The sequence below is a fragment of the Fusarium fujikuroi genome, chromosome FFUJ_chr08 (assembly GCF_900079805.1).
Source record: "Fusarium fujikuroi IMI 58289 draft genome, chromosome FFUJ_chr08".
Classification (NCBI taxonomy): Eukaryota; Fungi; Ascomycota; class Sordariomycetes; order Hypocreales; family Nectriaceae; genus Fusarium; species Fusarium fujikuroi.
In genome coordinates, this window is record NC_036629.1 from 467,312 (window position 1) to 482,456 (window position 15,145).

The 15,145-nt window shown below is 50.9% G+C and overlaps 4 protein-coding genes; 3 read left to right on the forward strand and 1 right to left on the reverse strand.

Annotated features, from left to right (window-relative positions):
* Positions 1-265: 265 nt before the first annotated feature.
* Positions 266-7,289, reverse strand: FFUJ_13900 (related to ECM32-DNA dependent ATPase/DNA helicase B; the record flags this gene model as incomplete). XM_023581488.1 has 6 exons in its annotated part: positions 266-292; positions 355-3,101; positions 3,160-3,165; positions 3,223-3,878; positions 3,946-4,282; positions 4,394-7,289. The coding sequence occupies 6 exons, from the start codon at positions 7,287-7,289 to the stop codon at positions 266-268; spliced, it is 6,669 nt and encodes a 2,222-aa protein (XP_023435181.1).
* Positions 7,290-8,072: 783 nt separating this feature from the next.
* Positions 8,073-9,424, forward strand: FFUJ_13899 (uncharacterized protein; the record flags this gene model as incomplete). XM_023581489.1 has 2 exons in its annotated part: positions 8,073-8,280; positions 8,325-9,424. 2 exons carry the CDS (start codon positions 8,073-8,075, stop codon positions 9,422-9,424), a joined length of 1,308 nt encoding a protein of 435 aa, XP_023434180.1.
* A 2,397-nt stretch (positions 9,425-11,821) lies between these two features.
* FFUJ_13898 (related to lysophosphatidic acid acyltransferase endophilin/SH3GL, involved in synaptic vesicle formation) lies at positions 11,822-13,128 on the forward strand (the record flags this gene model as incomplete). XM_023581490.1 has 3 exons in its annotated part: positions 11,822-11,948; positions 11,996-12,282; positions 12,328-13,128. 3 exons carry the CDS (start codon positions 11,822-11,824, stop codon positions 13,126-13,128), a joined length of 1,215 nt encoding a protein of 404 aa, XP_023434181.1.
* A 243-nt stretch (positions 13,129-13,371) lies between these two features.
* Positions 13,372-14,465, forward strand: FFUJ_13897 (related to cyclin CCL1; the record flags this gene model as incomplete). XM_023581491.1 has 2 exons in its annotated part: positions 13,372-14,193; positions 14,241-14,465. 2 exons carry the CDS (start codon positions 13,372-13,374, stop codon positions 14,463-14,465), a joined length of 1,047 nt encoding a protein of 348 aa, XP_023434182.1.
* Positions 14,466-15,145: the final 680 nt, after the last annotated feature.

A 15,145-nucleotide genomic window follows, 5' to 3' on the forward strand; every position in this document is an offset into this window, starting at 1 on the left:
AATAGCAGATGAATGGATGAGAAACGTAGCTTGGGTATGAATTTGTTTTTGCAAACCAAGTGCTTGAAACTGCCTTGGCGGTCTCTATACGGAGTACGCCTTGTCTCCATCGCATGATTCTTGGCTTGCTAAGCGCCCGTGCATGTCGTTTCTTACCAATGACTGGCGGACTGCTGCAGCCACAGCCACACAGCGGTGAGAATCTCACCAATTGCAGTGCACAAGGGAACAGAGGGTTGAAAATATAGCAATGGTAGCTGGCTGGTCATTCAATCTTGGTGGCTGTACATACCTACAAATTATCAACATCTCCATCCGACATCCAATGCGCCCCTCCAGCGCATCTATACCCACCACCCTGTTTAATCCAGTTAAATCCAGCAGGCAAACTCCCATCGTCATCAACTTTGCCTTCCTCGCCTCAATCTTCTTCCGTTTCTCCTCCTCAGCCAGAATCCGACGAACGAGCTTCTCTCTATCAGCGTCACTTGCATTCTGCTGGGCCTTTTTGAGTCGGCGAATTTCCTCTTCATCTTTGGCTTCCTGCTCTTTGTCCTTTTGGAGCTGTTCCCAAACTTCATCGCTTACCCCGGCGTCTCGTATACCTTGGGGAACAGTGATGGCTGGGAGCTCGTCTTCTGGCTCCTCCTCCTCCTTTTCCTCAGTAAGTGTGGTGACGTTGGTTGTCGTTGCAGGTGGTGTGAAATTGGGTGTAGCATTGAGTGCTTTAGCGATCTCACTCGCAGCAGTAGGCTTCTTGTCAGTCATTCGACCTCGACGCTCCGCCACCATGTCGTCTATAGTGCTGCGAATGAGCTCCTCGGTAAGCGTCAGGCTCTTAGAAGATAGGTCAAACTTGTGAAATATCTTCTTGGCAAGTTCTTTGACATCTCTCGCATTTGCCCAGCTATCCTGTTTCGCCAGTTCCTTGAACTTATGAGTCAGCTCTGTCAAGAATTCCTTTTCAGGACGCTCCAAACATGACAGATCCACTGGTATCTTTCCGTTGAGCTTGGATCTGCTGGCTTGTAATTGACTGGTCATGAGCTCAATGCAGCTAGCAGGAGTGAGAGGGTCAAAGTCAATGCTTTCCGGGAACCGACTAGACATTCCGGGGTTAATGCCCAGCAGAGTATTGATGTCCTGCACGTAGCCAGCAAGGATAATTATAAGCTTGCCATGATACTTTGGCTTCGTGACGCAATCCACAAGCTCATCAACTGCCTCTCTGGCAAACGAACTGTCGGAAGCCAGTCGATACGCTTCATCGATGAAAAGGACCCGCCCCAAAGCTTTGTCAAGGAGCTGCTGCACTTTAGGCCCAGTATGTCCAACGTACTGGCCGATGAGCTCAGTAGCAGAAACCTCAATGACCTCTGTGCTAGCCAAGAAGCCCAGATCATAGTACACCTGGCCCATCTTGCGCGCAGCTGTAGTCTTTCCTGTACCAGGTGGGCCGCGGAACAGGAAGTTGAAGGGGATTTCCGGGTCAATTTCCAGTTGCTTGGCCTGACGCACGCGGATCTGGTACCCTCGAAGGATCGATATAAGATGCTCACGCCCAACATCGCCCTCAAACAGTTTCTTGACGTCGGTATCACCCTTTTCAGCGCGGTCAAAGTCCTGATCAAAGTCAATGGGCTCCAAGGTCCCATGCTTCTTAACGTGTCCGGATGAAACACGCTTTTGGTGGCTGGCCATAGCTCTTCCCAGTAGAATGTTGATCTCACCAGCGTTTCCAAAATTCGGGCGGTTTCTGGCACGACGCAGGACATCCAGTGCGACAACCTTGGCCTTGACTGTTGCCTTGAAGCCCGACTTGCCCAGCTTGAGGTCCAGAATCTTTGCCAGAGCAACATCATCAAAGTCTTCAAAGACAAAGGCAGACGAGATGGGAAAGCGTCGACTGAGACCAGGATTGACGTTCTGGAACATCTCCTCCATCTGCTCCTTGTAGCCAAGTAGTAGGACACATCGGTCTTCGCCTGGTACGCTTTGAACCTCTGCGACGATGGTGTCGATAACAGCCGCCTTGTAGGGATCAGCGACCGAGCCATTTACGCCTCCTCCTCCATAGAGTCCGTATGCTTCGTCAATCAGAAGAACTTTTCCGACGGTGGCGGCGAGGATACCCTTGGTCTGGGCCTCTGACTGCCCAAGAGCAGCCCCGACAAAATCAGCCGGGTTCTTAGTGACGACCTCTCCATTCGAAAGAAGTCCCAGATCTTTGAGGATCTCTCCGTAGAGCTTTGCCACAGTAGTCTTCCCAGTGCCGGGCGATCCCAAGAATACCTTGTTGAGCGAGAACTCTACTAGAGGCTGCTCTGCAAGCTCACGCTCGAAGTTTGTTCTCAAGGTGTCCATGAGCACACCAAGTGCATCTTTGACTTCCTGCAATCCGATCAGGGCTTTGAGCTCTCGGTAAGCCTTGCTGTTCAGCAATGCCTCGGAAGGTTCTGGCCCAATGATGTCTTCTTGAGTGAGGAGCAAATCATTTGGCTTCTTGCCGGCTCGGCGTTCCCTTCTCAGACGTGCTGATTGTCGTTGGCTGATCTTCTGAAGGCAGTTTTCTATGGCGCGCGCATTACCGAACCCATTCTTTCCACGACCATGACCGACCCGGCGTACGGCAATCCGGCAGAATAGTCCATCGCTTCCTTGCTCAACAGCCATTCTACCGTCGAACTTGCGATGGATCTGTAGCTGGAGAATCTGGAGAAGTTCTTTATCTGTGTAGTCCTCAAACTTCATCTCAATGGGAAATCGACTGGGAATGCCCGGATTGTGAGAGAAGAACGACTCCATCTCCTTGCTATATCCTGCCAAGACAAACACGACCTTTCCTCTCAGGTTCTCGACCTCTGCCAGGAGATAATCTAGTACAGCCTTGCCGCCGGGACTGTTGCCAGATGACAGCTGGTATGCTTCGTCGATAAATACACATCCGCCACCGTTGTTGTTGACATCCTCAATGAGCTTCTCACAGCCAGTGACTCCCATGTTGGCGAGTTTAGAGCCAGTGACTTCCTTGAAGCAGCTTCCTGCAATTGCGCCGATTGTTGTGAGGAATTCGGCAAATATTCTGGCCACTGTCGTCTTGCCTGTAGAGAAGTCAGTTGGAGTCATTCATTGTGCTGCTTGTGTCTCTGATGCACTTACCTGTACCTGGATTGCCTAGTAGTGAGCAACTCCATCTCTCATCACCAAGAGAGAACCCTTGACGTATCTTGGTGTCGACCGTGGACTTGATCGACAGTATCTGGTCTTTCACAGACTCTAGACCGATCATTCCCATCAGCTTATCCAGGGCAGCGTCGCGTGCACCTTCAACCTCTTTCATGTTCTTCCACTCTTTGGCTGCACTGGAGATAGCATCGAACTGAGGAGCAGCCTGAGGCGGTGGACTGGTTTTCTGGTTTGCCTTCATCTTCTTCTTGTTGCTTTCAGCTTGTCGAAGAGACTCAAGCTCCTCCTTCCTTTGTTTGAGCTCGTCCGCATGCTTCTTCTCTTCAGACTCGTACTTCATAGTTCGACGGCGATGGTCAATCTCATCTTCAATCTGTTGTAACTGCAGGCGATAATTGTCTTGGAGCTTTTGGCGTTTCCGTTCCAATTCGAGATCACGTCTGATACGCCTCTCATCATCCTCCTGGCGCTGTCGTTCGAGTTCGAGTTTGCGTTCGATACGTCGCTGATTTTCTTCCTCCTCTTTGATGCAGGTCGCGCAGACTTTGGTCTTATTTCCGCATGGGGCCTTCGTCGTATGGCCTTTATCGCACTTTCTGTCGACTTTGGCAAAGCATTGGATCTTTGAGTGGTCCTGCACTCTATGGCAGCGTCGCTGACACTTGTGCTTGCCGCAACTCAACGGGGCGTTACTAGAGAGGTTAGAGATGTTATAACAAGTGCGATACCAAAGAAAAAAAAGGGCAGAGTTAGACTTACCAGGGTTCGGCACATCCTCCATCGGGACACTTCTTATCAAAGTCTTCCGGCAGCTTCAACAACATGGACGTCTCAGGGTGGCGCTCGCAATGGATAGGCACTCCATCGAATATGGAATTATTCATCTTCAGCGCATCGAAATACTGCGTCCACATTTTACCGCCCTTCTTGCTTTTCATGAATGTCTCCATGTTTCCAAAGAGAATCATGCCGTTTCTGGCTCGTGATAGAAGGACGACTAGTCGTTCGCGAGCGTACAGAAATCCAATGTCTCCCGATACGTTGCTGCGTGTTAGTGAGACGATGACGATATCGCATTCTTCTCCTTGATAGTTATCTATATTGTCAGCATTTAATTCATGGGGACTGTCGGTTGACTTACCAATTGTTGAGAGACGCAGCGGCTTCTTGTTCACTTTGGCTGCCGCCTGGGTGACCAGTCCCGCACGCACCAGGTCATGGTTGTCAACATCATTTAGCCAGGGATCCATTTCCTTCCGAAGAGTCTCCTTCAAAAGGAATAATTGGCCCAGATATGGCGTGAGAACAACCATGTTCTCAGTCTTGTATCCATTCTGCGATAGGTACCGCACCATTCGGAGAACCATCATAGCCTCGTGAAGGTTTTTTTTGCTGGCTTTGGCAGTAGGGTCCCGGCGCTCAGCGACATCGTCCATGGTATCCTCCGGTCGTTCATGATGAACAAATGTAACTCGACTCTTCAATCCTCGGATCGGCTGGCGGTCTGAAGTTGATGGCATGTCCTTTAGTTCGGGATAGGCTAGCATGCGAGGGTATTGTGAGATATCTGGATGACTGCGGTGCTGCTCTTCAAGGGCTGTGAAATGGCGACCCTGGATAACAAGTCTTTCGAAGAGCGACACGTTCAGATCGTAGCCTTCGCCTTTTTCCTTCGTCAACAAATAATTGCCGACCTTTGGCCTGAGCTGCTTGTGATCTCCGATGAGTATGAGCTGCTTGACTGAAGCACTCATGGCTGTAATAATATGCGCTTCGAGAATTTCTCCCGCTTCTTCAACCAAGATGACGTCGGGATTGGCGGTTTCAATGATTGACTGGTACATTGCTGCCGCGGTTGTTGTGCATGCGATGATTTGTTTATCCTGGAGAACTCTTCGTCCGCGCTCGTCAAGGATACTCTTGATCTCGGTCCTCACATCACTGAATCGCTGGCTCAGTTCAACGAAACGGGCGCTCTGTTCCTCACGAACCATTTGAGACCACTCATAATGACATTGCTTTCTCACAGCGAGCGGCGCATTCCAAACGGTACGGGTTCTCGGGTCGAGAGATGCGCTGAGGTGTCCGAGACGATTGACATCACCGCCGCCCAGCCAAAATTTGTAAACATCGGCCGGTTCAATTGTTTTACCATCCGAACCAACCATCTTGAACCCGTCGTCTTCTGGCACTTGAAAAGCTTCCCATGCGATGCTGAAATTTTCGGAAAGCTCCAGGTGTTCCAGGATATCGGCCGGATGAGCCTCTCGTGCAGCGAGCTTTCTGCTGCATTCTTGAAGCTCCGCGCTGAGATTTGTTTCATTGACGCGAAGTGAATTGAGGATATTTCTCTCCTCCGGCTTCAACCAATACCTCTTTTGACCGTCGTATTCTCTCAGAAGAGTGGGTTTGGTGGCTTCAGTAAACTTGGAGCCCAGACGAACCATTTGATCTGAGCTGATGCCAATGTCCATCAGATCCTCCAAAAACTGGTCAAGGGCGTGGTTCGTATAGCTCAGAACAAGGATACGCGACTTGCTCAATCGTAGGATAGTCAAGAGAATGAGTGCGCCCAAGAATGACTTTCCTGTACCAGGTGGGCCTTGAATGAGAGCCAGGTTGCTGCTGATGCCATGAATGAACGATCTCAGCTGAGCGCCCTGTAAATAGATGTCTTTTTTCAGCTTCAAACCTGGAGGCATCTTGATTTTACGCCCCGAGTCCAAAGCAGCACGGAGCTGATGTGGCAGGGCGTCCAATGACGTTGATCTCGGTCCATCCTGAGCAGGTTGCTCCGCATCGATCAATTGAGCTTCGAGTGGGAACTCGGCGATGGTCTTCAATCGCTGGAGAATCGGCTCATAGGCAAAGGTAGCCGTGTCTACGATAAAGAACTTGACTTTATCCTTGAAAGGGCCTTGGAGGGCTGCTATCGCCTTCTCGAGACCTGAGCCATCGCTAAACTTGATACCGATGATGGGTGGTGTCTTGAGGAGATTGGCGACGTCTCTGACAAGCGACCCGAATGCGATGATGGAGCCGTTGCAACAGAGCGCACCGAAAGAATCTTGTTTCATAAAATTCTTGGACTCTTCTATAAACGCCTTCTTCCCGCTTTCTGATACTTTAGGCGGAAAATTAATGCCCTGCTGGCACGCGAAGTAGAGAGCATATGGCGGGATGTGCTTGGTCTCAATGTCATGGTCGGTATTGATGCCAACCAGTCTCAATTGCGCCAAAGCAACAGGACGGCGCTTGCCCTTCTTCTGACTCATCGCGACTTGAAGATCTTCGCGAAGCTCAGAGAGCATGTCCTCGCGAAGGAGACGGAAGAGCCAGTCACGGTAGCTCTGACTTCGGGTCTCCATTGGCTTATCAAAAACCTCCCCCAGTCGCTGGAGATACGGAGGATCGGTCGACAGAAGTTCTTCAGAGGTCGGATAAATTGAGATATCGCGAAAGTTGGCATGATCATTGTCGTGACGTCCTCCAGGAGTGACTCCGTTGGATGCAATTTCGGGTTGGGCAAAGATCTTGATGATCTTATCGATGCGGTATGCGGTCTTTCTCACCTCGGGCGACTGCGATTTGAGAAGAGACTTGCTGTCCATCAATTCTTTGACTGCTTGTTTATGGATTCCAAAGCTCGTTTGATCAGAGACAATCTGTAGGCACAGCCAGGCAAATGCCTCAAGCCCGACATTGTCGAGTTTGTCATTATGGTAAGCGCCCACGGCAGCAGTCCAAAAGGTCACCGGCTCCAGAATAGCCGTCAGCATCTGGCGAAGGAATCCACCATTGCTGAGAGAAGCGACGCCCTCATCCGATAGCGTTAGGAGAAACGGCAAGGCAGTGGTGTTTATGAAGCTAAAAGTCAAGTCGACGCGGACTACTCTCTCCAACGCCGCGATGCCGGCAGGGTTCGAGATCAGGACCTCGACAAATTTGACAGGCGAGTTCTTGCTCCTGTAGATCTCACAAGCTTGTGCAAATAACTTTGCGGAGTGTGCATTGATGATTTGCTGTTCGCCTTTGATGACGGCCCAGAAGGTCTTGATGAGCTTTGCGGCTCGAGAGCCAGATGCGTCTTGTACTAGAACCATGGCAGCGATAGTGATGATGCCGAGATAAGATGATCAGGATGATGAATTCTCTGATGGAATTAAAACTGATGATCTTAGAGGGATACGATACCACTGAGAAAGTGAGTGAGTGAGTGCAGCCTCCATTTGTACTGTGAATGAAGCTGTCTGTCTGTCTGCCTTGACTTCACCCAACCAGCATCGCCACGACGGCCAACAGAATGCATGGGGCCGACAAAGCCTACCGTGTGATGCGACATTGAAAAAGACATTTAATTCGCTGTCAATCAGGCTCTGAGTTGTTTTGGTCGGCCTCCCACAGCTCACGGCGGAGACATCGACTGGCAGTCAACTCCGGTGCAGTACAGCAAGACTTCAATTAAAATGGGAAGAATACATAGACATTTGTACAGTTCTTCATACAAACTTGAAGTACTTTTGCAAGTTGGATAGTTTGTTTTCGGCACCCTGGTTGAGAGACGTGTGAAGAATGCCTGCCCATTTTTCACAGCCCAGCAGGCCGGGAAACAGGCCAACATCGTCGCAACCAACAAAGGATGGGCAAAGTGTAATTAATTAATGCAGCGATTAGGCAAACACTGTGGCATATTCCCATTGATTGTCTGGTAGGCCTCCTGGTGCTACGCAGAAGAAGGGAATGGTATTTGAGAACATATAAGGTGTCTGTTTTCATTTTCCAGCAGCTCATCAGCCTCATTCATCCAATCTTCGCGAGCTCCAGTCTATCAATCATACCTAACATAACATTCTCATTTATTTCTCATTCATAAAACTCACTTCATGATGTACGGACGCCGTCAAGCAAGCTCGCGCGCATGGCGGGCACCCGCGCCTGTGACTCCGTCGCCAGCACCTCCACTCGGAGATGTAATTGAGCGCATTACCCAAGATAGCCTCAAAAGCGATGGTGACCACGTGAAAATTGAGAACGCCAAAGTAGTCGCATCCTACAACTGGATCAGCTCATCTTCTCCCGAGATCATCATCCCAGGTATGTGAGCCACTCGAAAAAAACAGCACGTCTAACATGTACAGGTCAACCTCCAAGATGGACGCCTATCAAGGGCCCAAATAAATTACCTGGTGACGCTGGCGAGTATTATCGCGATGTCAACGCAGCAGCTTACCCCAAACATCCACTTGAGCCTGCTATTGTCTCTGTTATGAAGATGAATCCCAGCCCTAGCCCTGTCAACATCGTTGCATGCGGAAGCACGATCGGGAACCTCCTGCGCTTTGCTCGAGGTGTTGATCTGGATCGTTCGTTTCGCATTCTCGTTGAAAGGGTCGGCGACACTGTCCATCTCATTCGCAGAGAGAATTCGCCTCGCGAGAAGATTGAAGGCGTACGAGGATTCGGGCATACATTCCCAGAGGCATACACCACATGGGACTCTTCGGTCAAGCGCTCGACCTCCCATCAGCGAATCCTTTCGTATCAATTCGGTGGTCTTGATCTCATGGTCCGCTTCGAAGGCGATGGGTACACTTCGTCCAGTCCTGTCGCCAAGACCATGAAGGGATACACTTTCAACGATTTGGAAAGTCTCGGCATCACTGAATCACTGTCAAACGGCACTGGCAAACTCAAAGTGTCAGAGGGAGGTGAACCCGTCCCTCAAAGCAGCATCTTCGACTTGAAGACGCGATCGATCATGGCTCGTGAAAAGGATCACCTAGGCGAACAACTTCCACGCTTGTGGATCGCTCAAGTCACGCAATTCCTACTCGCCTACCACGAGAGAGGTCTCTTCAGAGACTCCAACATTGAGATCAAGAATGTCAAAGCCGACATCACCGAATGGCAGGATCTCAACCAGCCATCGCTCAAGCGTCTCGCTGCACTCCTGCGCCTCATAATTGACAAGGCCCACGCGTCAAAGGATGGTAAGTTGGAGATCGTATGGTCCAACAGCGATTCTCTCGAGATCCGCAAACAGCTGTCGGATGCGGGTGACGTCTTGTCTGAACCTGTCAGGAAGCAATGGGAGGCTTGGTTGGGGAGTGAGAAGAAGGATCCGGAGGACTCGGAGCGCGAGGAAGAGTTGATGGCGGCGCAATCGGATAGTGACAGTGACAGCGATTATGCTGCGTGTGATCAAGAGTGCGGATATTGCGGAAAGTGTATATACTGAGGAGTGGCTGGACGGATGAGAGTGTCATGATGTACCCGACGAGTACATAGCATTAAACGCCGACATTGATGTTGACAGACAGACCCTTCACTAGCCATTCTTACCGAACTACCGAGTTACAGATTCAACTGGTTAAGGGACCTTCCAGATGAGACAAGGGATGCTGACAGACGTCAATCATGGTATCACCCTTGCTCAACCCTTAAAATCGAGACGTCCATACCCTACAGATCACATCACTTGTGCCACGCAATTGTCTCAAATGGCGCACATGTACGTTTCACCAGCGCGGATCGCAATGAATGAAGATCATTGCAAAAATAGCACTGCCTCAAGGAAAATATGGATCATCCAATAACACCTACTGGCGCGCGCCAAATCGGGCCTCCCTTAGAATTCTGGGGAAGTCTGAGCCAGAAGAGTCTACGGTATCTTTAGCGCATGAATCCCAAGGCCAAGCTTTTTCTTGGTGTCAGACGAAAGCATGGGAAGGAGATCGGCAAGTGGAAAAGCTTTTCTATCGTCGTCGTACCCTTCAATGTAACAGACCACACAGTATCCGGGTTGAAATCCAATATCTTGCGTGCTTTTTTCCCCCCTCCTCCCGTGAAGTATTACGCAAGCTCGTTGGTGGAGAGTTGGAGGAATGGTCTGGGTGCTCCCCCCGTATATAGTGGAGCGGGTAAAGAATGAGGGGGGCGAGGCCCTTTTTAGGCGACGCACAGTTCTAACTATTCCCAACGAGGCTGGAGGTTGGGGTCTTCTAGAACGAGATAACGATAGAGTCGAACCTGGTCGATCACTTTCCTGCCCTGCGGCTCTTACTGTACCTTTGAAGCGGGGTCGGAGAGGGCACGCGAGGGTAACGTGAGAAAGAAAAAGGTGTGAGGTTGGTGATGGGTTGGACGGGCCGACACTGCTGTTAAGATCAGCCGTGGGTGGTATTGACGGACAGAGAGAGAAGGAGAGGGAGAAGGAGTCCAAATGGTGGTGTCGACTGTCCCAACGACGAACCTTTTTAGTAAGGTTAGTTTATGGAGAATGGTATGCTTAAAGAAACTTTCAGAGTTTTCTTCTCTACCTTAGTTCAAGTCGCGGTCAACGACATGATGCACGGCATCTTGATTGATTTGACGGACAATCCGTGAACTATAGCGGTCTATATACTCTGTACGCAACATTCAATCAACTTATCTATCTACCCTTGTCCTTAACCTCCAGATAAAGAAGTCAACGGCGTAGGTTCCATTTCGCTATCTCGTGGTGGGGATCACCAACTTGGCTTTCCCAGCCGGAGACAGTTCCCGTTGTTAGTGTAGCGGTACCGCAGGCTATTGGCGCCGTTGTCTCAGGGGCCATAGGAGACACGGGCCACCAAGACGCCAGTACGTGGGTTACAGATTTGATCCGTACTCGTATCAGGATTGGATCCATCTCGCTCAGGCTCGCTCCGGGTACAGACTCTCTACATCACGTACGTCGTCTTGTAGCGATTGTCCTGTCCTATTTTCAGAAACTCTGACTGTACAATACGTCAGCGCGATACAGTCACCGTGTCATCTCTACACGATGCTCCAGATCGAATGGTCCACAGATCAATTTTCTAGCCGCGCCATGTCTGAAGCGCCCAGCCAGTCTGGCCAGTCCAGCCAAGAGAGTTCAGTCAAGTGCCCGTAGGTTATAATCTAAAATTGCCTCGACCGAATCTTGGGGTCGATTCGCCTCAGCATTTCATTTCTCATGCCATTCTTGGCTTTCCCATCGCCTGCCCATGGCACCACGTCTCTCCTGGTCAGACGGGATATGGATTCCACAGACTCAATAATAAACGTCACCTGTAATTGCTGTTTCAATAATTCGCTTTGTTTGCTCGGGCGCTGTTTCATAAAAATGAATGCAATTCCTGAGACTTTCGGTCCCCGCTGAGTTGAGTTCACTGCCCTCTGCAGGGCGATAAGATAAGCTAAACTACTGCAACGCACTGTAGCTTGGGACTTTTCAGGGGGCTTTCCCTTAAAGCTCGGGGCTGGGCTCCCCAACCTCACCTCCACACCACTACAAGCACCCCTGAAGACGCTCACTCCCAACGGGCTTGAGGTCGCATCACCAGAACCAGTCAAGGATTGGTTTGGTTTGTTCAGTCAAGACCTTCAAGGTCGTGCCCTTTTCCATCAGACGCCCCAACTGTTCGCCACCCCAGCATCCCATCCCTCTTCTACCCCTTGTTCGTCCTCTGCAATCATTCATTACCCCGTCTCTCGCTCTCAAGATTCTTTCTTTTACTTCTACAACTTGCCTCTGTCCCTCGTTATACTTTTGCATTGTAGCGACGGCGCCAGACGACCCCGCGAATAACTATCGGACTGGATCCGACATTACGATACCGAACGAGTCAATATGCATTTCACAAAGAAGATTGACCGAGCCTTTCAATGGGCTGGTGAAAGGATGGGTGGTGAAGCCCGAACGGCTCATTCTGATGAGTTCAAGAACCTAGAGACCGAAATGGCTCTCCGTCAAGACGGTTTGTTCCCCGTGCATCATTAACTTTTCGACGGCTAACGACCCCAGGCATGGAGCGCATGCAACGATCAATGAGCGGCTACGTTAAATGGTTGTCTCAACGCAACGAGCTTCTGGATAACAAAGAGCGCGGCACTCCCATGGCGGCTCTTGGCCGTACAATGGCTACCCATGGCGAGGATTTCGAGCAAGAGTCCGAGTTCGGAAACTGCCTGTTGTCCTTGGGTCGCGCCAACGAGCGCATTGGTGGCATCCAAGATTCCTACGTAGACTGCGCCAATGCCACTTGGCTGGACAACCTCGAGAGGAGTCTGGCAATGATGCGAGAGTACCAGGTATGTTACTCGATTGCTTGACTATACGCCTGCTAACAAGAGTAGAACGCCCGCAAGAAGCTTGAGAACCGCCGTCTCGCCTACGACGCCAGCACCAACAAGCTGCAAAAGGCCCGCCGCGACGATTTCCGCATCGAAGAAGAAGTTCGCATGAACAAGGCCAAATTTGAGGAGACCAGCGAGGATGTCCTTCGTCGTATGCAGGACATCAAGGAATCCGAGGTGGACAACATTACATCCCTGACCCAATTCCTCGACGCTGAGCTCGATTACCATGAGCGCTGCGCCGAAGAGTTGCGTCGTGTTCGCCAGAACTGGGCTGGAGCTGCGTCTTCGCCTACCAGTGCTCCCAAGATCGGTCGAAGCCGATCAAACACCGCTCGTTCTTGGCAAGAGCCTCGCCATCAGGCGGTCTACGAGGAGCCAGAGGCTGAACAAGAACCTGCTCGCATTCCCAACCGTTCCCCCGGAAGCCGTCTTGCGCCTCCCCCTCCCCAACCTGCACGACCCCCGATTGGACGCGCCTCAACATTTGAAGGCCGCTCCTCATCTACAGCTACACCACTGGCCAATCTCAGAGTTCCAGGTGCTCCCCTTGCTCGCGTTGCTACTGACAGCGGTTCATACGGACGCCACGATGATGTATTCTCTGACGATGTTTCAACAAGCAGAAGCGGCAGCCCTGACTGGGAACACCGCGCTGCCAGCCCTGCGACTAGCTATGGAAGTCTAAGCCGAAGCACAAGCGGCCTGGCTCTCGGAAAGAAGCCACCGCCTCCCCCTCCCAACCGAGCCAAGAAGCCCCCGCCTCCTCCTCCTACAAGAAGGGAGAACTTGGGATATTGATGGATGTATGAGTAAATTGGTAAATTTGATATCTGGCTGGCGTTTGGATTTGATTTGGACAATAGAGTCTACACGCGAATGCGTCTGTAATTGATTGAATTGAGCTTGAATGAGGCTATTTTAATGAGGTGCGGTCCCTGACGATCATCCGATAAGATAAGGTCACGTGACATCCAAAATAAGTGGTATCTATGCAGCTCCATCACGGCGCATCTGCTCTGCATCATCATTCACAACAACAAAATGGCGACGGAGGACGAGCGCTACAGGCAGTCGAGCCAATATCGGCTCTGGTCGTTCACGCCGGCGAACCTTCAAGAATTGCGCGCAAAAACAAACTCCCTCGCCCGAGAACAGATCGCTCCTCGACTTGCGACAGATCCTCCGCCCGATTTCCTCACTCCCGACGAAGAGATACGCCTCGTCAAGTTCTTCACCGTCGAGCTTATTCGCGCGGCTACATTCTGCGAGCTTCCTACCGAGATTCGAGCGACGGCCGCTATCTTTCTGCGACGGTTCTACGTGACCAACTCGGTCATGACCTACCCTGCGACCGAACTCCTCAAAACATCACTCTTCTTTGGATGCAAGGCTGAAGGTTTCTTCTACAAACTCAATGCCTTTTCGGATAAATTCCCAAAGACAACCGGCGAGCAGATTCTGGCGGGAGAGTTTCTTCTCTGCCAGGGAATCCGCTTTGCTTTTGATGTGCGACATCCGTTCAGAGCGCTCGAGGGTGCTATCCTGGAGTTGAGAAGGAAGCTACCAGATGAAGAGACGCGAATCAATAAGGCGCATGCCCGCGCTCGAGACATTCTCAAGTTCAGTCCTTTGTTGACAGACGCATATTTCCATTATGCGCCGAGTCAAATCATGATGGCGGCGCTTTCCATGGTAGATCATGGACTGCTCGACACTTTGATCCCGACTCCTGGTCAAGGCGGCAATGCTAGCCAGGAATCGGCATTTGCAAACATGCGAGACAAGATTCTAGGAGCTGTAGACGGCTGCCGCAAGATGCTTGAAGAGGAACCTCCCGAGAGAATGACCGAGTACTGGGGAACGGTACGTTTAAGTTTGGCTTGTTGCCCGGACCAGACTAACAGGAGCAGCCCGAAATCGTCAAAGCGATGAAACCACTTCGAAAGAAACTGCAGAAATGTCGTGATCCCGATCGAGCGGACCTGGTCAATCTTCAACGAGCGAGACGAGAACAGGTTATGAACAAAGAAAAGAAGGCGGCAGCCAACGAGGACGGCACAGTATTTGGGGATGATCTCCGAGAGACAAAGAGAGTGAAACTGGAAAGCGCCGATCCATTTGGACCTCCTCTCTGAGTTGGCCCGTCAATTGGTGAACAATCCATTCACCCAACGACCAAACCAATCGGCATCTGCCAACAATTTTGCCAAACTCTGCGACAGTCTGGACTCTGAACCATGTCCGGCCATTTTTGACCGATGCATGAGCTGACCAACATCCCTTTTGTCCCCCGGCGTTGCATTGGCCGGTTTACAGTCCAAGGGAGCTCTTCATCACCCTATGAAACAGCTGGAATGCCACGCTAGCAGTGCCGAGCGCCTTGGCAGCGTCTTCAATTGAGTGAGGATCAGTCAAAACAAAAGTCGGCTGTGCTGAAAATTGTGCTCTTGCGATACCTTAATAAATATCTATGACGATATCACGATACCCGATCGGCTGTGGAGTGTGGGGATCCGGGCTGAAGAAGCTTGCAGCCTAGTCCGGATCGACTCCAAGCCCAATGAGATTTTGCGGATATTACCAGCGGGAGAATGAAGCTATTGAACTGTGTAGGTTGTCTGTTACGCAGTTCGGTGGCCTCCAGCGCCTGGAACCGATACAACAAACAGGCTTTTCTCAGGTTCAATACGAGGCAGAACTAGTTACATAGCAAATGGAATCTCTCGCGTTGTCCAATTGAATGCACGTCTCTGCTATGGTGCGACTCCAAACTGCAACTCCCGGAGACAACAGCTTCCCCCGGCTTTCGGCACAC